This window comes from Etheostoma spectabile, chromosome 13 (genome assembly GCF_008692095.1).
Source record: "Etheostoma spectabile isolate EspeVRDwgs_2016 chromosome 13, UIUC_Espe_1.0, whole genome shotgun sequence".
Lineage (NCBI taxonomy): Eukaryota > Metazoa > Chordata > Actinopteri > Perciformes > Percidae > Etheostoma > Etheostoma spectabile.
The window spans coordinates 9,556,752-9,581,140 of record NC_045745.1 but is presented as its reverse complement, the minus strand read 5'-3'; the positions used below and the strand labels follow the sequence as shown (position 1 = coordinate 9,581,140).

Here is a 24,389-nt window from a genome sequence, read left to right as displayed (position 1 = left end):
CATTTTTTTTTTGCCAGTTTTATAGTCGGTCCACCAGAGACGCTCTACAACGTCCCTGTAGTGATGGCGTTGCATAGTCTGTCCACCGAGGACGCTCTACAACGTCCCCTGTGGAAAACACTCTGATTATTTCTTTGTTAAGTATTGTTTGTTCAAAAGACTTTAAGTTTCATATCTTAGTTTGTATTTTTCTACATTTATCAGACCTTTTAATATATTTTGATGTTCTGTGCATTATTGTGCAATACAACAAATTATTCATATGTGTTATGTGAGAATCATAATAACTTTAAATAATGTAAGGGAAATCTGTTTATATTTTGTAACAAGGTTGTGTTGTTTTTAATCGATTCTTAAATAACCAAATATTCATATTGGTGCGTCTGTCTCATTTCTGATACAGTGGCGGGCGCCATTTCCAAATCAACATAGAGGAGACACTGCATTGTTTTTTCTGGCTAGTGAGAGAGAAAGGAATCTGCCAGCCACCTACATATGGGGCTAACCTAACCTGTAAAACCCTAGAGAGTCCTTATTAATCTGATCTGTAGCATCCAGCCTGTTCTCCCTAAAGCCATTGTAGGTCAGGGGTCGACTTAAGCATAGTGCTGCTCCTCGGCAGTGCAACCCCTACTGTCCTAAACGTTGCCTTTGTTTCTTCTCTCCCCAGATCGAGGGATGAGCATTGACGAAGCCATCGCACAGCTGGCGTTCATGACAAGAAAGGGGCGAAGATCATGAGAGGTTCGAAAGCATTCACGGAGAAAATGTCACGGTGTTCGTATTGATTTTTAGGCTCAAAATCAAATTGTGTCAATAAAAAAAAAGATCACTGTATGTAAATGTATTACTTTTCCCATGTGAGGGTATACACACCATTACAAAACGAAAATGTAAAAAGAAAACCTAGGATTTCTGGATTCAGTTAATTGATTTTGATTCTGTAGATTCTTTTTTTTTTGCACACCCTAATGTTCACCCTTCATTACTGTTGGTTCGTGCATGCGTGTGTACGTGCACACCTACACACCAAAGTTGATTCATAGAGTCACAGCTCGCTTCGGTTGGTTTGTTCGGTTCTAGAGGAGGCGAGAGATGGCGTCAAAAATCACAACGTAGAGTACAGATCCAACCTGTATGTAGGTAGTGTCACTGTGGCACAAACAACGCAAATCATTACACATCACATGACGCCATTGTGCCCAGGAGCAAGGGGGTGGGGGGGTGACCTTCAGTGATATTTAAGGCTTTAAGGGCGTTTTGAGTTGAGATGTGTGCACTGGGAGTCAGTCATGTGGATCACAGACGTAAATAAGTGAGCCTAAACTCAGCGCCATCTAGTCTGATGAGTTTCGCTTCAACAAGCCCCTCTACAAAAAACTGAATCTGTACTCTCTCTCTCTCTCTCTTTCTCTATCACACACGTCCCCGCCCGTCTCTCCTTCCTGCAAGACCGAGTCTACTCCGGCAAAGGGAAGTACCTAAGCGCATCCGTTACCACGCCGCGGGATGTTTGGGCATCATGGACAAGTTACTGCCACTACTGTAAGCTAGTGGAGGGCTCGCCGCCCAAAACGGAGGAAAGACGAGCTTCGACCAGCCAAGGACTACGTCCAGAACTGAAGAACGAACCATCATCCACGTCTGTAGATGGTGTGTGTGTGTGTGGGTGTGTGTGTGTGTGCGTGTACGTGTGTGGTATATGTACACGTTGTAAAATAAATGACTGGATAATGAGGACCGTTTTATAGCTTTTTTCATCGTTTTTTTTTTTTTATTTTCATTGACTTGTAACTGTATATTATTTTAAATAATATTGGCTGCGGCCAGTGATGAAGTTTTAATAAAGAGATCATGAAGTCCAACAGTGTTTAAGACAAGGGCCGTAATGTCTGTTCTACATAAAATCAGTTGTCTGTCAAGACATTACATAGAATGAGTTTAAGTAAGCTAACCTCCCTGGGATGCATTAAACACAATCTTGTACAGTCTACCATATGTTTTGCTTGTTCTTCAGCAAAGCACACATTTTAAAATGTTACTTTACAAAAAAAAAATTTAATCAAAGCTTAGTCATATAATCCTTGTTAACTCCGGTAGCAATTAAATTAAACTAAAAACAGTTTAAAGGGTAACTCCTGTTTGTTTTTTTTTTTTTTACAACCTGGACCCTTTTATCCTTTGTTATTGGGTCTAAGTGACTGATGGAACAACAACCTTTGACTGGTTCAGTATTAAGTAGATCGCTGCATTTGGCAGCAGCAAAACAAGCTACAGTATAACTGACAAGGCAATTGTCCTGCTGTATTTATTCACAAGTGCTGGTATGCCGCTGACAGGCTCAGAATAGTGGTCTGACAACGTCATGGAAAGGATTCCTTCGGGACAGACCTTTAAAACCTCTTTGAGACCTTTCTGTTTAACCAAAACAGCTCTAAGTCACTACCCGCTAAACCCACCAACTCCATTTAAAAAGCATATTTTAGCGTGTATACAGTCTACATATTTTCACATGTAAGTGGTAACTTTTGTTTATTTCAACTAGAACTAGAGTTTTGATGGTTGAAAAAAGTGGAAAGACACCCAAACGGCTTTTCATAGTTTCATTTTGTTTCTGTTGACTTTGAGTGAAGTTTACTTTACGATGCTGGCCTCTGCTGGTTCCTGTTCTCTGATTAGGGTTGGGTACCGAACCCGGGTTCCACTATGGACTTGGTTTAGGACTCGGACCGGATTAAAACGCAAATTTTGGTTCCACTTAATGTGTTGACTGAAATATTTTCCCTCATATCACACTTTCTCTGTAGTCTACTACAGAGAAAGTTCCTTCCCGAGGCTGTATTGCAGCGGCACCGTGGCGCCGTCGGCGCTTAGCACTGCTCAAGACATTGAGATGGTTTAAAGAAATGCAATAAACTAGAGTTTTTTTATGCAAATAAACATAACCAAAAGTTTGTTTGCGTGTGGACGCACCAGAGACACATATAACACCCCAAATCCCACAAAAGGGATTTAAGAAATCCCCAGGTGATTGGTGAGTGTCCCTTTAAATACACCGAGACTAATTGGATGGTTGGATGGGTCTAGGAAGTCGGTAAACATTAAAAAACAAAAAAATACTTTGACTTTTTTCCACCAACCATGGCCCCTTGTCTCCATCTCCAATCATGCAAAGACGCACCACACACACACCACACACACAGATACAACTTGTGTAATGTCTATACCAATTAGTCGGCACTGTACGATGACTGCCTCCGCCCGGCGGCCACAAACCCCAAGGGCTCCTGGTCCATCTGGTGAATGTGTTGTGTGTGTGTGTGTGTGTGGGTGTGGTGTACGCTTGTCATCTTTATTGAGCACACTGCAGTAGAGGGAGAACACAACCACATCAAACTGCATTTGTCGACATTTTCAGTAATATGTAGGATACAAAGCTCCTGCTTGCACTGCAGTAGTTCATGGTGGATGTTTTCAGTGGTGTAGTCTACGCTACGCTCGATACGCAGTATACCACTAGACATCTCCAGGATTCCATATACCCTCTTAAAATCTGCAATGATATGCATCAACATAGTGTTGTGACAGAAACATCACTTCAGATATTTGTGTTCAGAAATACGGGGTCGAGTAACGTAGCGACCAGGCCCAAATACTCCGCCTACACCAACACCATTATCCTCCCTCACCACACATTCAACACTATATAAGTAACCTATTTTATTTGCTCTTGTTGCTTTGGGGTCAACTTATGTGATCCAGGCTTAGGTCCCTGAGGTAAAAGCCTTCTTACTGATTATATTCCTTTATAGTTTTGATGTATTTTGAATGTCATCTGTGTTTCCTTCTCATAGGATAAATAAAAGTATTCCAACCTTTAATTGGTGTATCAAAGAATCAGAATACAGGAAGTTAAGTCTGTATGCTCAAATAACAGTGGGGAGAAGACCCAGACCCCACACTTTGATATGCTCTCCCCCAAAGGCCCATTCTGAGCCAGAAAAAATAAATAAATAATATATACACACCACACACACTGTATGTGTGGAACAGTAGGAGGGTCTGGCTAGTCCACACAATAGAAGATGGATAAAACATACTCTGGTTTATTGGCATTTCTTTAAACCAGTCAATCATCTTGGGTGTTGCTAAGAGCCAGACGGACCCACAGTGCCTCTGCAAAATCGCCTCAGGAAGGAACTAGTTTTGGTGGAACATGTGTACGTTCAAAAGTAGTTTTAGTCGTGCAAAGCACACAGATTGGACAGATAGTCTAGGCTAGCTGTCTGGATTTACCCTGCAGAGATCTGAGGACCAGGTAACCATAGTCCTCAGATTGGACAGATAGTCTAGCTAGCTGTCTGGATTTACCCTGCAGAGATCTGAGGACCAGGTAACCATAGTCCTCAGATTGGACAGATAGTCTAGCTCGCTGTCTGGATTTCCCCTGCAGAGATCTGAGGACCAGGTAACCATAGTCCTCAGATTGGACAGATAGTCTAGCTAGCTGTCTGGATTTCCCCTGCAGAGATCTGAGGACCAGGTAACCATAGTCCTCAGATTGGACAGATAGTCTAGCTAGCTGTCTGGATTTACCCTGCAGAGACCTGAAGACCAGTGTTGCCAGATCTTGCGAGACAAATACGCAACCAGGCCTGTGAAAACAAGCCCAAATAAGCGACTTTTTCTACGGAGCCCCCCTAAGATCCTGGAAGAGAAAAAATGCACGGTTTTACAATCCATGAGGACAGATTGGTAAACTGTCCCCACGGTAGGCTAGAGTTTATTTATTTCCCCTCCTGGCTTCAGGACAATGACCACAGGATGGAGTTTTAAACATTATTTAACATATAAACTGATGGGATTTGAATATAGAACACTTTTTCACAGTGATTTGGTAGTTGTTCCTAAGGAGGGTAGAATCCATTCTTTTCCTCCTTTCTCCGATTCTTTGTTAATTTCTTCCCGTATTTCACCTTTACCGGGCATTTATTCCTCCAAAAACTCCTACAGTCCACTCACCATTATCGCTACTCGCGCATTTTCCTAACCAGAAAACACCAGACTGCCCTGCTCGGCCTCTGATTGGCTGTACACGTTTCCATCTGGGTCAGAGCCAATTAGAAGCAGGAAGTGGGCGGGACATAACGCTGCTGTCTATAGTGTTTATGGGGAAGGGCCGGGATCGAGCGAGCCGGCAAGAAGACTGGAACAAGCCCAAATAAGCAACCACACTTTAGTGACAAGCCCAAAAAACCGCAACCCGCGACTACCAATATCTGTAAGCGACTTTACAAAAAAACAAGCCCAAAGTCGCTTAGAATAAGCGGACATGGCAACACTGCTGAAGACCAGGTAAGCATAGTCCTCAGAAGAGGAAGAGTTCAGAACGCCAACACAAACAAAATAGTAAGCAACATCCGGCTGAAATCCTGCATTTTTCCCCCCTTTACACCCATTACAGTTATTAAAAAAATGAGTTATTTTCACATACATTAATTTGCGAAAGCAATAAAATTAATGACCAATTGTGAGGAATAGCGAGGCTTGGACCCAAATGGAGAGTTAAGATTTATTTAACAAAAACAAAAAGTGTCCAATCTACAACAAAGTAATCAGACAAACAACAACCCGACAAGACAAACAACACACAGAGACTAATACACAGGTAACGAGTTGAAACAAGGAGCAGGTGAAATAAATCAGGGCGGGGTTAGACAATCAGACAGGAGGGAAACACAGGCAGAAGTAAAGCAAGACATACATGGGAGAAAACTGAGACTACAAATAAACAGAAACACTACAACAGAAACTCACAAATCGGGCACCACTGCTCACTAGACTGGATAACTTGGCTGTGGAGTCATTGCTCATTCCCTTTATGACATTTTGCATCTTTAACGTTAAAATCAGAATCTTAGGCTACATTTACATCGCTACTTTTGGTTTTTAAGCAGTGTTTTGGCCTAAACAATCTCGGCACACACAAGTGTTTTTAACTCCAGTAGAAGAACTAATCTCCGTTTACCCTCATGTGTTCCCGTCTTCCTATATCCATGTTCTTTTTTAACTTCCCAATTGTAATTAGCCCAAAATGACAGGAAGTACAAATCTCTACTTTCATTAATTTGGGTCTTATTCAATTTTATAGCATTTGAAAACAAATTGAAGTGTTTTTGAAATAGTATTGAGTAAAGTTGACATATTCCAGTCTGTGATTATCATCAACATCCATTCCTTTATTTTAGTCTCAATAATTCCTAATTTCTGCTTTTCTAACTCAAACATTAGGTATAATTTCCTATAATGAGGTTTATTGCCAGAAATTCAAAAAATAACTGTTAAACTAAGTTAGTGTTACGTAGTGTTAAAAGTAAAAAAAGTGACATTAAAAAAAGCGTCAAAAGTGTTGAAAAAAGGGACAAAACGTAAGAAAAAGTTTAAAACATTGATCAAGCCTCAAAAAAGTGTTGACGGGAAGACGACTAATGATTGAACTAACAACGGCCAAACCAAAAATCTCATCAACATTCTCGTTTACCGGAAGTTGCCATGGTAACGTTGTAGCCTAGTCTCAGAGAATGAGACGTCGTGAGCCAAGTAAAGGTAATGATTACGTTCATGAATTCTTTGGGTGTTTTATTTTAACTAAAAGAATTTGAATTTTAAGGTTTTAGAACAGTATCCGGACCAAACTTTGACATGTACCCATCTGAGATCCCCTCAACATCCTCTGATTTTACTATTAGTTAAATAAGGCATAATTTCTGATATATAGTCATAATTTCTGATATTTTATATCAGTTGACGTTCCCGTCATTTTTTTCATTTGATATAAATGAGTTTGTTGACCATGAATTCCAAGAATAAGTGTAAAACCTGTCATTAAACCAGCTCAGGTTTTTAAAAAGCGCCAAAGCACTGGAAAAGTGACAATAAATAGAAACAACACACAAAACATTGGAAAAGCACAAAAGAATTCAACTTTGACCTGGGGCAAGTTCACGGTTAACGGAAGACACACCAGGGTTAAACCCCGTAAGCACGACATGTTATGTAGCCTTAGAATCTGGCGTTCATTTCCAGCATCGGGCGGAGCCGCCCTCTCTCTACCCCGCTGGTTACTGACGGGCCGCAGGTCGGCATGGCTCACTGCAGCGTGGTTCGCGACGTGCCCATGCGGATTGCCAGGCCAGTCGGATGTCGTCGGAGGTCGAGGTCTGCGACGTGGCGCAAGCGCACGAAGCCAGGGCGGAGAGCCGGGCAGCACGGCACGCACTGTAGTGACCTCTTCCGCATCGGTACCTTTTCAGCAGGGTCTCAGTCAGCTGATTGGAGCCCTGAGGGGGGTGTGGGGTGGGGCAACGACCAATGAAGCAGAGTAAACAGAAACAGGACTTTATTATATCTTCAGTGGTTCCTGTCTATTTTGATGATGAAATCATTCTAACAACTCTGCGTACTATTTAACTGGGTATTGACATTCATCAAAAAGACCACACTGGATTATACCAAGCATAACGTTGGAGATGTACCTTGAGCCTGAAGAGACCAGTCCCATGATGACCTCGGCCGAGTCTCAAACCTCTGGTCTGCTCGACAAGACTCTCAAACTCTTGGCCAGGTCACTTGTAAGAAAAGATTAAAAAAAAAAGGCACAAGTAGAATTGAAATGTTTTTTTTTTTTCTTGACTAGGAAATAGGAAAGTCCAATCACTACATCCACCGGCGTTGCCTTTCGAATATTGTCTGACAAGGACCAAAAACACTGTTCCAGCTGTTTTAGCCCTCATGTTGTCCTTGGCGTTTTTGAGTGAATTTTTTTTTTTTGTCACAAAAAATGGACCGTCAAAATAAGCGCTTGAAATGGCAACATTAAAAGGATCAAAAACTTTGGAAAAACACCAGAAACATAGAAAAAAGGACCCACAACATTGAAAAAGTGACAAAAACGTGAGGAAAAGCGATCTTGTTTTTTCACGGTTGAAGGGAAGACAACACAAGGGTTAATTAAAATGCAGAGTGAACACAAAACACAGGTCAGGGGTGAGGGGGGGGGGGGGGGGGGGGGGGGGGCATGGAGAATGAAAGGATGCCGTGGGTTTGGATGATGGGCATTGGAGATAAAATGTTATAATGCTAAAAAAGTAGAGCAAACCAGACATAAGATAAAACGGTTGTTAATGTTAATAGAGGCAAGATGAGGGCAGTGACGGGACCATTTATAACAAAGTCAGGAACTAAAATTAAATTAAAAAAAATATAAAAATTAAATTAAAAATACATTTAAAAAAAATATAATAAAATTAATAAAACATACAGTGACACACGATGTGCTATAGCAATTTTTTCTTAAGATTCTTATTGCCTAATTTGATAAGACATATTAAGACAGGAAAGTGAGGAGCGATGGGAATGACACGCAGCAAAGGGCCATGGGTCGGAATTAAACCTGCTGCTACGTTAAGGACTGACCTTTCAGCTACCAGAGCGCCCCGCAAAGGGTGTTTTTTTTCAAGGCTAACACACATTTTGTGGAATAATTCTCAATTTGTTTCCCATAACTCCGAATTGACATGTCTTGTCTGGACAAACAATCAGACTTCAAGCACCAAACGAAACACTGTTCTGATAATAACTTTGGCTTTGTCTTGTAATGTCTTAAAACCCACGTATGCCTACAAACGCCACTCAGCACACATTAAGCACTGGTTAGAGAAATCAATGAATACCATTGTAAAAGTCATGCATCATCGATACCTATCAACGGCTTTAAATGAACTCTATCCGAGAGCTGGGGTTGAATGTTACAGAATTTAAGGGCAAAATACATAATGGATCATGCAGTTGGTCTCCTCACCCCAACGTAATGAAGAGACGGGGATTTCATCTAAGGGACAATGTATTGTGTGGATAATAATGTAACCTCTTGTGCGAACTGTGATTCAAGCATGTGTACGGAGTTAAAAATGTATTTTACTAATTCTTCCAATTTATGTTTTATAAAATTATAAATATCAATTAATGTTTTGGATATGTGAATTTCATCTTATGAGTACAATTAATTTTCACATCGCCATTGTTTCCTGCACGATTTGTTTATGCATTGCGCCTCTTTTGTGTGCCACTGGCTTATCGCGATAGTGTTACCGGACACATCACAAAACGTACTGTATGCTGCGAGACAAATAAAATTCCAGGAAATTCGTCGATTGAAGTGATGTCTTTCGTACCCTGTCCATCTCTGTTACACTGGTGCCGGCGACCCTTTGGATCTCCAGATCAGCTTGATAGCTCATGCCGGGAATGCTGTGTGTCGTCCTGAGCTGACATCTTGAATGGACTATGTTGAATGTGTCGTGTTGTTGAGAGGAATGGATCTAGGTTGTAGCACATTTTCATTTTTTTTTTTAATTTAATACATGAAAAATTGTTATATTCATGGCTTATCTTGGTTCTACAGAGATACACAAAGCAGTACATTGATGGTTGAGAGGTCCACAAAAGATTAATATGGATGAGAGTCAGCGACGCCCAGATGCCCAGAGGTAGGGGTGCTGTGTAGGACAGGTTGCCAGTTAAGGTCCATGGTTGATGGTTCTACAGATACGGGTTAGGTCAGAGCCAGGTTTACTCCTGTTAGTGGGTTCACGAGGGGGGGTCCCCACACTTCCACTCCTTAGTAGTGACACAAATGCATTAACCCACTCACAGACATGGTAGGAGAGTTGGGTGCTCAGATTGGTGAATCATTGTAGCAAGTTGATGTCAGCTGGTGTTGTACATTGACTAGTGACCTCAGAGCTGCTGCTGACACCAGAACACTCACCGTAACGATAACAGACATGACATTCACGTGTGACAGTCCATCTTATGTCTGATAAGGAACTCCAGATGTTTATAGGTGACAGCACTGACAAATACCCCGTTCAGGACTGGATTGACATGACCAAACCACATATCAGGAAACGGAGATCTCTCTGTGTGACCAAGCGAGGAGATTATGAGCCATCTAATGGGCAGGCCGCCAGATGTTGTGAAGATTGCCCTGCGCAGGGATCTGCACTGTGTCAAAAAGGGAACTCAACACATCTATATATGAGTTCTTCTCCATATTTCAGTGATGCTCCTTCTTGCGCTCTCCTACTTGCTCGACTTATATACCTGCCACGACACAGAGAGAACCCGGTTGACTACTGGACAGATAAACAAGCGCGGGATCTCCTGTGGATCACAACCCAAGTGGTCTCGTAACCCCAACTGTCCTACATCTGAAGTCTAAGACACTTCAGAAGTGGACCTCACGTGGTGTCAGCGGGATTGTGATTACCAGAGGGAGCTGAGGGCTAGTGGCGGAGTCACTGGGCTGCACAACTAAAAGTCACATTGCCACTGTCACCTCTGAGCAGCCCAGTCCGCCCTTGATGTCCATGGCTGTGCCCGAGCAATGCCACACCCCAAGCCCTTCACTTTCTTCTCAAGGCCAGCAGAAGTGTGTTATTCGCCTTATCCCTCTCCATTGTCTGTCTCAGTGCAAGACAAATCTCACCTTACTCAAGTCATCCTCTGTGCCGGTTGTAGCTCGAATTCCAACAGCTCAGAGGAGAGACTTCTCACCCGTATGGTCGACATGTTTCAGAGAGATGTGAGAAAATGCAACAACGTAATACTCCTCAAGCAGGTCGGGGGGGAGATTCCAACGTGCTCCTCGTGTGAAGACGTTTCGAGAGGCAGTGTGAAGGTCTGTAACGACTCAAGCCACACCACTATTTCACACTGCATGTCAGAGAGACTGTGTTTTGTCTGCTTTGCCCTGGCCACACCAGATTGAATTGTGCCAACAACTCTCCCCAGTCACAATCTCAGGAAAACTAGCTGACTGTATTCGGAGGGGAGCAGTACAGGTCACGTCGTAAACTCCCAAATAGATGACAGGCTTGATGCTGAGACAGTCTACACGCTGTGAAAGATGGATGTAATCACTCTGACATTGTCGTTTATCAGAATATCCACAGAGTTGGCAACAGTGAAAGTCTTTTCTACACATCTGTGGAAATGGGGGGGGCAGTGACTCTTGGTGGCATGTTGACAGTGGTTCAATGGCGTGTAGCATCAGTGAAACAGCGGAGAGAAAACTGAGGGAAGATGGGGTGCTAACTGACCATAGAGGATTGATGTTAAGTGGTCCTCACGGCTGTGGCGGATTCGCGTCAAGCCCAAATGTGCTTTTGAAGTGGAGATGGAAGTGTAAGGCTGTAAGTGTTGGTCCCCACATTGTCGTTCGGGACAGCATGATGGTTGATTCTCGGAACAAACGTCATAAAGCACATCCTGGTCAATCCAAACTGAGTGATTCTTACTGGAAGACTGTATCCAGCCCCTGCCAGCCATGGACCAGATATGAAAGCTTCATGTATGCTTTCTGGTCGAGCCCTGGAAAGTGGAGTGTTCCTGATAAGGTTGGCACAGCAGGTGTAACTCAGCACATGCCTGGAGCCGGGCCGTGAATATCTCATTGGGGGAAATTGCCCAAAAACACTGCTGTTTCCCAGGCAGCACAGTCATGACAGAGCCCACATCTTCCCGTTCCGTCCCAGAGTGGTGTGTGGCAAAGATTGTGACTCCGCTGTGGGGTGACAGATGGGTCCACTAAAGCTCACAATACATCTGAAGGCCTGTGTATTGAGGCGCAATGCCAAACTGGCGGATGTCTATTCCTGTGTGGGCCTTGAAGACATGGATGCTGCTAAATGTCAGAGGTTCCCCTGGTCAGTTGCAGACAGTCAGTTGGTGTCACCTACTGCTATGCAAAATCTATTGAAGAACAGCTCAGGGCAGTTGGGCCTGTAATGTTGACATTGAGTCGTGTGCAAGGTCAGAGGACTTCAAGAGACGGATGGCTGACTTGTCTTGCAGTATGAGGACATCTTTCACGTCTCTTCACGTCCCTTGACTGCGGTGAGGCGAAGGGTTTTGTGCACCGCATACACTTGTCGACAGCCGACCCTCAGGCTCCCGTATAGGAGAGTGCCCCCTGGTCAGTACCGAAGTTGCGGCAATGCTGAGTGAGATGGAGGAAAGGGAGATCATTCGGAAATCAACAAGTGAATATGCATCACAACTGGTGCTGTGTGAAAAAACGGAGATCCCCGATCTGTAAGCAAGCTAGCAGTTTCGCTGGTCTGAATAATGAGTGACCGAAGAACTGGCCCCCCTTCCCCACCAGGCAGATTGTTTGGCAGCACTGGAGGAAATTGCCTCTCAGCACAATGGGTTTGACCTCCGGGTTAAAACATGCCACTTCATGGAGACGACGGAAGTACTCTGCCTTCACCACTCCATGGGTCTGTATGAGTACAACGGTTGCCAAAGGTCTCTGTACAGCCCTGGGAGCTTCATGCGCATGATGACCAGCATCTTTGGGGATCAAAACTATCTGAGTCTACTTTGCTACTTGGATGACTTGTTGGTGTTTGCACCTGATGAGGAGACTGCCCTCCTCCGCCTGACAATGGTGGTTGATAGGCTGCGCAGCAACAACCTGAAGTTGGCCCCTAAAAAGTGCTTCTCCTCAGGAGGTCTGTGAGTTTCTTGGCCACATAATTGACGAAGGTGGTGTTTCAACAGACCTGGTAAGGTTGAGAACATCAGCAACATGTCAAGTGCTGACCTTATGGAGTCTGATGGCGTAACACCGTCCCAGAAGCGCATAAGATCCTTCTTGGGGGATGGTAATTACTACACACACTTTATCCCCAGATACTCTGCCATTGCCAAGCCGCTTTGATCTGTGAAGGGAGTAAAAAGAAAAGGGAAGCAAAACACAGACAAGATACGAGTAGGAAGTTATGTGTTTTGAGGACACCACGGCAGAGTCAAGTTTTGAGGACCTGAAGGCTTCCCTGGTTCACAGTGTCGTCCTGGCCCACCCTGACTTCACCCGTCCCTTCGTGCTGTCGACAGATGCCTCCCTGGAAGGTTTAGGTGCTGTTCTCTCACAAGTCCAGGAAGGTGAAGCACGGGCCAGACCTATTGCTTTTGCCGCAAGTCATTGTCACACACCAGGTTTCGACATATGGCTCGTGAAAATGTGGTCTGGTCACAGTCACACATAATCCCTTGAAATCAAAGCATCCTGACACGAAGCCAAGACTGTGAGCAGCGCTGGGTGGCCAAGTTGGCCATATGACTTTGATATCAAGTACATCCCGGGACAGCAGAATGTTGTGGCTGATGCTCTGAGCCGTGTCCCATTTGTCAAGGAGAGTGTTGGCGGCAGACTACTCGGCGAACCCTATGCAGATCTTCTGAGCACAGTCAGGGATATGTCCAGCACTTCTGTCCAAAATGCCTTCCGGTCGTCAAGTGGCTACAAGAAACCCTCTCCAGCGAGTAGTCATGTTCAGTCCACAGGCAGTCCGCTACACATGCACGCCCAGTCAGTCACAATGGAAGATGTGTCTGCTGTGCTACAGTCGCACGTTGAGTGGGATGCCGGCCCGAGGCTCCGTGCCTTGGAAGTTCTGCAGTATCTACCTCAGTTGGTCCCGCCTGGACAGGATGCCCTGCCTGCTTACACTGAAAAGGACCTCCGTGATAAGCAGTTAGAGGATAAGACTCTCGCTCGTGTTATGTCCTAGTTTGAGAGACACGGAGACCCTCTAGGAGAGAGAGATTTAAGGAGCCTGTCTCTGTCCACGATACTTGAAACATGGGATAGGCTCACCATGAGTAATGGTGTGCTATACAGGATTTCAAGGCACCAGAAGACCAGGGCAAAGCGTTTCCAGTATGTTGTCCCTGACTCACTCAAAACTGAGGTTCTACAGGGAATTCACGATGGAGCTGGACATCAAGCTCAGTCCAGGAGCCTCAGCCTGGCAAGACAGAGATTCTTCTGGCCAAACCTTGACAGAGACGTGAGGGACTATGTCCGCCATTGTCAGCGATGTATCGTCAGCAAGACAGTGGAGCCTGAGGGTAGGGCTCTCTTGGAGAACATAAAAACGACTAGGCCTTTGGAGCTAGTCTGTATTGACTTTTGGTCGGCTGAAGACTCCAGAAACAAGTCTGTTGATGTTTTGGTTATAACGGACCATTTCACAAGGATGGCTCAGGCATTTCCGTGCAAGGACCAGACAGCTAGGCAGGTGGCGAGAGTTCTATGGGATCGGTACTTTTGCGTCTTTGGATTCCCAGAAAGAATCCATAGTGACCAAGGTGCTAATTTTGAAAGTCAGCCGAAAAGTGAGCTCCTTCGGGTATCAGGTGTCAGAAAGTCGCACACACACCCCTACCACCCAATGGAAACGGGAGTGTGGAACGTTCTCACCGGACATTGGGTGGTATGATCGTGCACTGCCCCTGGAGGAAAGCTGACGGCCGCGACGTTTACAGACTCTGACTTTCATGACAAATGTGCAGCCTACGAGACAACGAGCTTTCCCCCATTCTACCTCATGTTTGGTCGGGTCCCTCGCCTTCCTGTTGATGTCCTCTTCGCGCTGTCCTCCATGACTCTGATGTGACGAGCTATGACAAGTATGGGGATGTCTGTCTGACGATCTGAAAGAAGCAATGGTGATTGCTCAGGATCATGCGGCGAGAGAGCAGGATAGGCATGCCCAACTATACAACAGGAAAGTGAAGGGATAACATTGTCTTGGTGAGAGTGCTTGTTGCCAACAGAACAGAAAGAGGAAAAAGGAAACTTGCTGACCGATGGGAATCAACCATCTACAATGTTGTGATAGTGAATGAAGGGACGCGCACCTACAGGATCTGTGATACACCTCACGGGGAAGGAGAAGGTGGTCCACCGGAACCTGCTTATGCTAGCGAATTTTCCCTGTGGGGGAAGCTTGTGAGATGTCTGATTTTACCTCGTCCGCGTCAGGAAGCGATGATGTGGAGAGGCAGGAAGGGCCTCGCTGAGATAGATGACTCTCTTTGTACAGCTAGTGAAGGCCATGTTACTGAATGTGGCAGCACTCACCTGTACTGGTGTAGAGGGACAGAAATCCTTACTCACTCGGGATCTGCTGCTCTGTGAGGGAGACTTTTGACGGATTACACACAGTTGTACCGTACCTAGCTGTTGCGGACGGTGCGTGCTTAATGACGAGTGTGGCTTCTGGCTCCCAGGCGCCCTCTATCTCACCTGGGGGCATTTCAAAGGAGCAGTCTGTGTCCAGTGACTTTAGCCCTCTGACTGCAATGGACGTTCAACAAATGTACGACAGCCGGACCTTACACTTGACGCTATGACACGGGCAGACGAGACACCTGACACCATCCACATGGTTAATCAGGTTCCACCTATGTACTTTGACAACACTGTTGCACAGAGACGGGTCAGGTCGAGGTTTGGCCGCCTAATCAGGCCTGTTAACAGGCTCATACAAACAAGTTCTAGGCAGGAGGTTGTTTGACGTTAAGGTCGTTCGCAAACTGTGTTCGGGCTAGACCCATATTCGATAGCCTGGGCCGTGTGCTCAGAAGTTGTTTCTGCATTAGTAAAACGCTCCGTTTTATTTTCACTGTAGTGGGCCACACGATACTAGGTTTGGGGATTTGTGGGGTGTACAAAGGCACCCTGTTACCAGTTTGTATGAGTGGTAAGCGCTGCTTCATACTACTTCTCTGATGGGAACATTTGAGTGTGTTCTCTTGATACCGACCTTGTGGTTTGTCGATTTGTGTGTTGTGATTGGGACATGTCGTGTAGCTGGTGCTCAATTTAATGAAATTCGTGGGGGTGAGTGTAACGGAGTTAAAAATGTATTTTACTAATTCTAATTTCAATTTATGTTTTATAAAATATAAATATCAGTTAATGTTTTGTTGGATATTTGTGAATTTCATCTTATTGAGTACAATTAATTTATCACATCGCCATTGTTTCCTGCACAGATGTTGTTATTGCATTGCGCCTCTTTTGTGCCTCCTGTGTTGCCGTAGCTTCCGGTTTCCCCTCACAATAACGTCTTGTATTGCTGAGAAAAATAAATTCCAGGAAATACGTCGATTGAAGTGATTGTCTTTCGTACCCTGTCCACATCTGTTACACATGTGTGTTTCCGTTAGTGGGGCGACCTTATGGAATAAGAGAGCAGAGCATTCAATATTCAGTTCAAAAACAGATTAAAGAAATCAAAACGTCACCAACAAAGAAAAGAATGGAGCAAAACATAAGAACGGCGTTGTGATGTAAAGGTGTTGTTGTATTGTTGTATGTTGTTGATATTGTTGTATTGTTATATTATTGGAAGACCTGAAAGATTGTATGATGTGTTTGCAGGGGGCGGCTGGAGCCCAGCGGTAGAGCGGTTTCCTGCCAATTGGAAGGTTGGTGGTTCAATCCCTGCAGTCCCATGTTGAAGTGTCCTTGGGCAAGACACTGGACCCCGAATTGGCCCAGAAGTGTGAATGTGTGTGAGTGTGTATCTGATGAGCAGGTGGCCTCGGCCACAGTGTGTGAATGGTTCCCGTAAAAGCGCTTTGAGTAGTTGTTAAGACTAGAAAAGCGCAGTATAAATACAGCCCATATCTATTTATTTTTTTGTAATAATATGATATTGTGAAGTGGCTTCCGCCTACTCCTTCTCCAACGTATCTTTTTTAATTATCCTTTTTTTGGTATTTGGTCAATTCTGATTGTTTGTGGTTTTAATATTTTCTTACAACATTGTTGCTTTTTCATGATGAATAATAAAAAATAAAATAAAAAACAACAACAATAAAACACTAAACTGACATATAACTTAACCCTGATGTTGTCCTTGGGTCAAATTGACCCGTTTTTCCTATATCAATGTTCTTTTTAATTACTCAAAATAACATGAACGCTCTTTGGGGTCAATGGGGTGTCCCATTCAATTTTATAGCATTTGGAAACAAATTGAAGTATTTTTGAAATAGTATTGAGTAAAAGTTGACATATTCCAGTCTGTGATTATCCATCAACATCCATTCCTTTAATTTTAGTCTCAATAATTCTTAGTTTCTGCTTTTCTAACTCAAACATTGGGTATAATGTCCTATAAATTAGGTTGATTGACCATAAATTCCAAAAATAACTTTAAAACTAAAGTTAATAAGTCAGTGTTACGTAGTGTTGAAAACGTCAAAACAAAGTGACAAACATGGGAAAGAAAAGCATCAAAAAAGCACAAAAACGTAAGAAAAAGTTAAAAAGATCGATATAAAGCATCAACAAAAGTGTTGATTTTCAATTTTGACGAGAAGACAACACGAGGGTTGAGCGGCTGTCCTGTAATATGTCTCCTACCTTGCGTATGTGAGCCTGCAGGCCTTGGACTCCATACGTACGGAAGACAAACCACAGCTTAAGGGAGCGAAATCTTCTCCCGTGTGGAATCTGCCAATTCTGCAGAAGAGAGGAGTGGTCATGGCTTTAGCCTCTTGGAGTTTGATGCTAACCGGAATTATCTGTTTTCTTGAAAACTATAAAAATTAATAATGACTCTTACCCTATAATCTGTGACCAGTCCTGTTGAAAGAAAAAAACTCTTCAGAAATCAGTTAAAGATGTCACGTCACACGCTAATATCGCTAAATCTGCTTTTCCAAACTATTTTTGGGGTCAGTGTGCCTTCCTCGTCATACAAAAACAAAAGCGATTTCTCCAATAAGGTTGAATTAAGGAAGCTCTCACATTGAACATTTTCAGACTATGACCTATTGTTAAGATGATGTATTTGGGATTGCCTTCCACTTAAGGCTGCAAGTAAAGATTATTGCAATTGTTGATTAATCTATGGATTATTCTCTTAGTTGTTTGCTCCATAAAATGTCAGATAATAGGGAAACATGTGGATCAGTGTTTCCCAAAGCCCAAGAAGACGTCCTCAGATGTCTTGTTTTGTCCACAAATCAAAGATGTTCAGCTTACTGTCACAGAGGAGAGAAGACACTAGCCCTAACTCTTGTTGACAGAATGCATTCCCGAAAACTCGAAAAATCAAGTCCAAAAGAACTAGGGAGGCACCGATTTGACTTTTGATGTGATCAGTGATCCGTGATCACTGATTCCAAAACTTTAGGTGAATTTCCTCTTTACCTGACTCCTGGCTTTTGTGTTTGAGGTAGAACGGTTGCTCGCTGTGCTTGAAGACGCCAATGATGTCGTGTCTGTTCTTCACCCTGTTGGTGTTGACAAGCGTAAACAAAATCTTTACGGGAGTATTTAAGAATGCTACAGAATTTAGATTCACATGTTGTAAAACACCTTGAACTGTGACATTACCCTTAATACTTTTCCAGTTGAACTTTATCAACGCAAGACAAAATAAGAGTTTACTTGCAAAGTATAATGATATAATGGGAGTCTGTCAGCAGTGACTCTAGCCACAGCATCCCCCCCCCATCCCAGAATAGATAAGCAGTGTAGCCAGAGCTATACCTACGAGATAGGTCTGGCAAAGCAAGACTAGTGCTGAGTGACAGACTGAGCCAGAGGGGATGGAAAAAGGTTTTAAGAACACATGTCAAGGTTTGAAATATCTGTTTCCATCTTTTGCAGAGCACGTCTCGGCTACTTTGCTGCTGACAGAAGGGGCAGATGGGAGGCGTAGTTCTATTTATACTATGCAAATGATTGACGTGTAGATGGACATCAGCTTTAAATGGATGACTCATTGTTACATTAGGAGTCCAAGACTCCCATGGAGGTAAATGGTTAATATTCTGTTATTCTATTACAAAAGACAGAAGGTGCTAGACACACATTGATGGGCCAGCTCTCCTTTTGTTAAACAGGTCTTTGTGTCACACAGCATATTGCCTTTCAGAACTTACCACATTGTGGAGCAGTCAAAGTTGGTTAAAAGCCATTTGTGTGGGTTAAAGTTGAAAGAGTCTGCAAACTGTAGAAGAAACAAGAAAAAAAAAAACAGTTATCAAGACGCATTGTCTTTCTGGGTCAAAAGGTCTGAAATAAGAAAAATTACAGTTTATTATTTTATTAAATGTCAGTGGCTTTCAGAAAGGTCTGCGTATATTATACAGCTGGATATTTTTGGGCAGATATGAGCCCGGAGTGAAATGAACTATTATATATATATATTTATCATAGGAGTTAATTTTTCATGTAAAATGAGCACCACGATATTCGTACACACCTCAACGCCATTCAACAAAGGCCTAAATTCTGGACAGATGAATGCACTCCCTGCATACGCTGCGTCAATGTGCATCCACATATTTTCCTCATTACCTAAAACGGACAAGAAGGATAGAGGTTAACATCTGTGAAATAATTACTTTTGTCAATCAAGATTTAAAACTATGATGCATGAATGTCAAATACACGTATTAACACATTAAGTTATTTTTTGCTTGGTATTATATTTGAGGAATCGTTAATGCTGAATACTAAAGGAAGGTAAGAAGGGATATTTGGAAAACTGACTGAATGCATTATTTGTTGTTTGTTTCTCACACACACTCAAGTAGAATACTTGTTTGCAGGGGGTTGCAGTTTCTTGCATACTCCCTGACTCCCTCTTGATTTGGATTTCCCTTCCTAGCATCATAATATAATAGCAATAGAACACCTTTTACAGACAAGGTCACAAAGCCTGGTCTTTCAAGGCTCCGTATGTCCGAATAAGAACCTTAAAATGAATCCTGTTGATGATGATCAGTTGTAGATGCTCCAGGGATGATATGCTGAAGCAGGTGAAAAAAGAATCGTAGCCGAGATGACGTAAAACCGTGATTGATCATCTCTTGCTCAGATTGTGATACAACAGACCTAAGTCTTGTCTGCCATGAGTTGTAAAAAGTTGTTTGCTATCTAGTCCTTAATACGCGTCAGTTAATTATGCAAAGCACTCAGTTTATCAGACTCATCAGGCTTAAAATCAACATACAACAGCAAGGCGTCAGCATAACATATAATTTGAGAAAAAAAAGGGTGTGTGATAAAGGCAATAGGGCCTTAAAATCCTTTTCCTGATACAAAACAAAATATATATAAATATCTAGTGCGTGGTGATGCGACAGAAGACTCACATATGGGCCCCAGCTCAGTGATGCGATCAAAACCACATGAGGGCGTCGTGCCAAGGGTCGCACACATCTGAAAGACAGACAAATTACTAACACTTTGAAGTACTTTGTAACCCACGCCATTTTCTGTTTTCACTGGCACAACAATGACAGTTTTAAATTCAACCACTGTGACATGTTGCTCCTATACAAGCAGACACAGATGTTATTTTGACCTGGATATCACTTTTGATACACAGACTATTCTGAAGCAACTTCCTGATTATTGTTCACTGATGATCTGTGATCTGTGGGCCCAGCTGAGACAGCCATCATTGTCCTTAACCAGATAGACATGCATTAGGTTCAGCACTAACAATGTTATCCTTCAGCAGAAGCCTCGGGGTGTGCACAGCGACGCGTATTATTGTAGCGGTTAACTCAGTGTAGATTGTGTAGGTGGTTGTGTACAATTCACATACATAGCAATTAATGACAAATGCGTGTGGCTCAATGGAAAATACAATATCCAATGTTGGACATGTATGTAAATACATTTTTTTTTAAATTTAAAAGCGCCTTTCTCGGCACTTAAGGATGCCGTACAGGGTATGCATACATTAAAAACAGCAAAAAGATTCTATACAACAAAAACAACAGAAAAGGCAGAGCAATAGACATTCAAGTGGAAGAGGCAGTTTTGAGTTGTGACTTGAAATGCGTCTGTCCATGTGTGTTCCCACTGTGATGGTTTGATGGATGGATGCTATCTTTTCTTACATAGAAAGGGATGAGTCCAGCTGCCTTGTCTTCCTCCAGCATCTTCTTAAACACGCCCCCTCCGACAGCATAGCTATCGTCTGTAGGAACCTTCTTCATCAGGACTCCTCCAATCAGAGAAGCCCGCTCCACTGAGGAATGAGCCTTAGAAGGAAACATATGCAAAATGTCTTGAAAAAACGCTATTTACTCCTTGTGATGTCTTCCCGTCAACCATGAACAAACTGTTGTTTTTTAAATGTTTTTTCCAAAGTTATTTGATATTTCTAATGTTGACATTTTCATCTTATTTTGAAGGCCCATTTTTTGTGATAACAAAATAACAAAAAACGGGTCAAATTTGACTTGAGGACAACATGAGGGTCAAGCAAATTGTTAGACTGCAGGATTGAATGGCCTCCCGCTTTCGGTAAGAAGATTAATCTTAATGGCTAATTTCCTATTCATGGATACTGAATGATTTCATATGGTGAAGTTATTTGGTAGAATTTGTTAGTTAGGATGTGGTTGTTGTTTGACCTCAGAGATTCAATGATCAATTATATATTTCTGATCTACAACAGATAACTATGAATACCAAAATGCATATTTACTTTGACATGTACACCCTGGATATATTACAATGGTGGAGTAGAAACAAAATACACCGCCCTCCATGTAAAGGTCTGTGTGGCCCTCAGGCGACTCCATAACCCAATCACAGAGTCAGCTTGGTATTAAACCTGGTCAGATCTAATGCCACATGTCCCACTAAATTACTGGGACTCCATTTCACTTTTGCTGATGTTACCTTTAATGATCTGAGTTCACATGGCCAAGTTGTTGAGTAAAACCGTCTACACAAACAACATATTTGCAGAAATAAACCTCGCCTAGGTGGGGTCAGCCCTATGTTCCCACAGCCCAATGGTCCCACATTTTAAAGATTTTTCATAACTGAAATTTAGGCCTTATGTTCCTACAACACTACGTTCCCAGATTTCTAAGATTGTTCTTAAAATTAGGGTTAGGGTTAACCCCTAACCCCAGTTTGGGAGATAAAATCTAATAATAAAATGTATGAAAAGGGAAGTGTGGAAACATAGGCCCTACTTTTTTAAAGAAAATCACGGAAATGTGGGAACATAGGACCTAATTTTGTAAAAAATCATCTTCTCTCCAAAATTAGGTCCTGTGTTCCCATATTTCTAAGATTTTCTTTCCAAAAGTTGGTCCTATGTTCCCACAGCCATTGTTCCCACATTTCTAACATATTTTACAAAATTAGGACCTCCTTTGGTAAAAAATCTTAGAAATGTAGGAATGCAGGGCTGCGGGAACATAGGCACGCTCCCGCCTAGGTACCTTGAATGCCTTTATTTTAACTAAAATAGTTAAGTAATATCTGAAAATAGTAAATAAGAAAACCGAATGAGTGAAGTCAGAAATCTGGGTGAAGTTCTGCATTAAATAGGACATGAATACAAATGGACATGTTTATATTTTTGTTCTAACTTGCTCTGAGGTGTAGGCCACCAGCTTGGGGAGGATTTCGGCCTCTGGTCGTCCGGGGTTGGACGCCTGGACTTGTTGGATGGCTTTACAGCGGGCAGCAAGCAGCGACATCAGGGTGGCCTCGCTGGCGGTGCTCTGTCGGAGAATAAAAAAGAACTTGTCAAACAATGCCTCTCCAAACTTGAATGGAGCCTGTTTCAGGGTTGCAATTTAACACTGTTGACTATGTGCAATATATCCCATGTGCCGTTATTACTACATCTGTGCATCATTTTTCATTTGGTCAATTTTCATTGTGCAATTTACTAATTCATGTGTAATTTATTGTATAATACGGTTTGCTATATCTTGTACACTTATCTATCTTTGCTCTTTGCCGTTGCAAACCGCAATTTCCCCACTGTGAGACAAATAAAAGGTTTTCTTATCTTATCTTATAACTAATTACGAATACTTTGTTACTGCAGGGTACTTACATGAAAATGTTCAGGTATCTGTACTTTACTTTGTTATTTATATATTTTTTTAACTTTTACTTTTCCTCCACATTTCCTCTAAGCATTTTCATATCTTAAGGAAGCCACAATAAAGTTCATAATCAAAGGTTTTTACTTTTACTTCTAATAATTAAGTTAATACAAGAAAATTACTTTTCATACTGTCAATACCAGATATTTCAAGAAGTTTACTATCCTAACAAGCAACTTTAACTTCTACCAAGCTAATTTTCAAAAGTATTGCTTTCAAGTACTTTATACAAGACTTGACCTATATTTACAAAAGCAATCAAATCAAATACATGGAGTATTTCAGGAAGCAAAGCAACGCTGATTTGTTACAGTATGTTGGTCTGCACTGCCAGGTAGAATATTACTATTTTTCTTGGCTGATGAAGCTGAAACTGCTGCAGTTCAAAATGATCTTGTGAATTCAAACCATGGTTCAGAAACTCCATGGTCTTTTATTGTGAGTGGCTGATTTACGACAGCAGTACAGAACAGATGTACTGCACTGCAGTATTGTTTAATAGTTCTATTGTTTGTAGGCTATATGTTGTTTTATATAGTGCAGTAGTGATTTTGTTAATAACTTGACAGCACTTAAGTGTTTATTCTTGACAAGTTCATGAGTGATTCTTGTGCTTTTCCTGTATTTCATCTTTATGAGGCAAAACTATTGGCTGGTAAAAAGCCTGTGTGGGTTTTAAAATCCACCTGCCACAGTGGCTGGTAGCCAAAAAAAGTTAACTTTAGGCCCTGCATACAGTTACAGACAAACCTTTTACACACACACGCTATCGGATTGTGGACCCCATAATGTAACACACACACACACACACACACACACATACACACACAAGTGTAACCTTTGATCTCACTGGTAGTAATGAGTTGATCACATATCATTAACCAGCTTTCCATGTACAATATGTTGCTAACTGATATCTCTGATCTTTGACACCCCCACGTTTAACAAAGTGAGGACCTGCATGTTTAATGTACTACAAATCCAAAAAAGACTTCACCATGCATGAACTGAAATAAAGACACAGTTACTTCTTACATCAACAGCTGATGAATATGGTTTTGTAATGGTTTTGGGGCACTCAGTTGTGAGTCCTACTTCATATAAGTCTGTGAAATTGGCTTTACAAGTGTTTCAAACCACGGAAGAGTAATGTTAGCAGAAGTGGGTTTTGTCTCCATGGACTGCCCATGGGGAGACATAAAGACACAAAGACACCCACCTGGATTACACCCCCTCCTTGGCCATGAGTCCCGGCTATAAAATGCTCAGGCAGCTTCAGCATCTTCCCCAGCCAATCTAACATCACCGTCTCCAGCTCTGTACAGACTGGGCTAGAAGCCTGGAAACACATAACCAAAAACACAAATCTCAAAAGTTCTGTTAGTTATTTCCTTTGTTAGATAATGACAACATGCACCTCACATCCCATCCTCCATAGCATCCATACACCCTCATTCACCACTGATACTGCAATCACACCTCATCTTTCTATGATATCTACGATATTATTGTTGAGCTCCTGTGAGCTTGTGGCCTGTGAGCCGGTAGTAACAGTATATCTGCATATGTAGTAT

At 42.4% G+C, this 24,389-nt stretch overlaps 1 protein-coding gene across 2 annotated transcripts in view; it reads right to left on the bottom strand.

Moving 5' to 3' along the window:
• Window positions 1-24,389, bottom strand: part of LOC116701058 (aromatic-L-amino-acid decarboxylase) — a 30,315-nt gene that overhangs the window by 3,321 nt on the left and 2,605 nt on the right. For both annotated transcript variants that reach the window (XM_032534625.1, XM_032534624.1), the window contains exons 4-12: window positions 24,035-24,154; window positions 22,288-22,422; window positions 20,794-20,937; window positions 20,038-20,104; window positions 19,143-19,237; window positions 18,820-18,887; window positions 18,083-18,165; window positions 17,493-17,512; window positions 17,291-17,389 (exon numbers count right to left, since the gene is read on the bottom strand). In XM_032534625.1, the coding sequence (XP_032390516.1) occupies window positions 17,291-17,389; window positions 17,493-17,512; window positions 18,083-18,165; window positions 18,820-18,887; window positions 19,143-19,237; window positions 20,038-20,104; window positions 20,794-20,937; window positions 22,288-22,422; window positions 24,035-24,154 (831 nt within the window). The remainder of the gene's footprint in view (window positions 1-17,290; window positions 17,390-17,492; window positions 17,513-18,082; window positions 18,166-18,819; window positions 18,888-19,142; window positions 19,238-20,037; window positions 20,105-20,793; window positions 20,938-22,287; window positions 22,423-24,034; window positions 24,155-24,389) is intronic.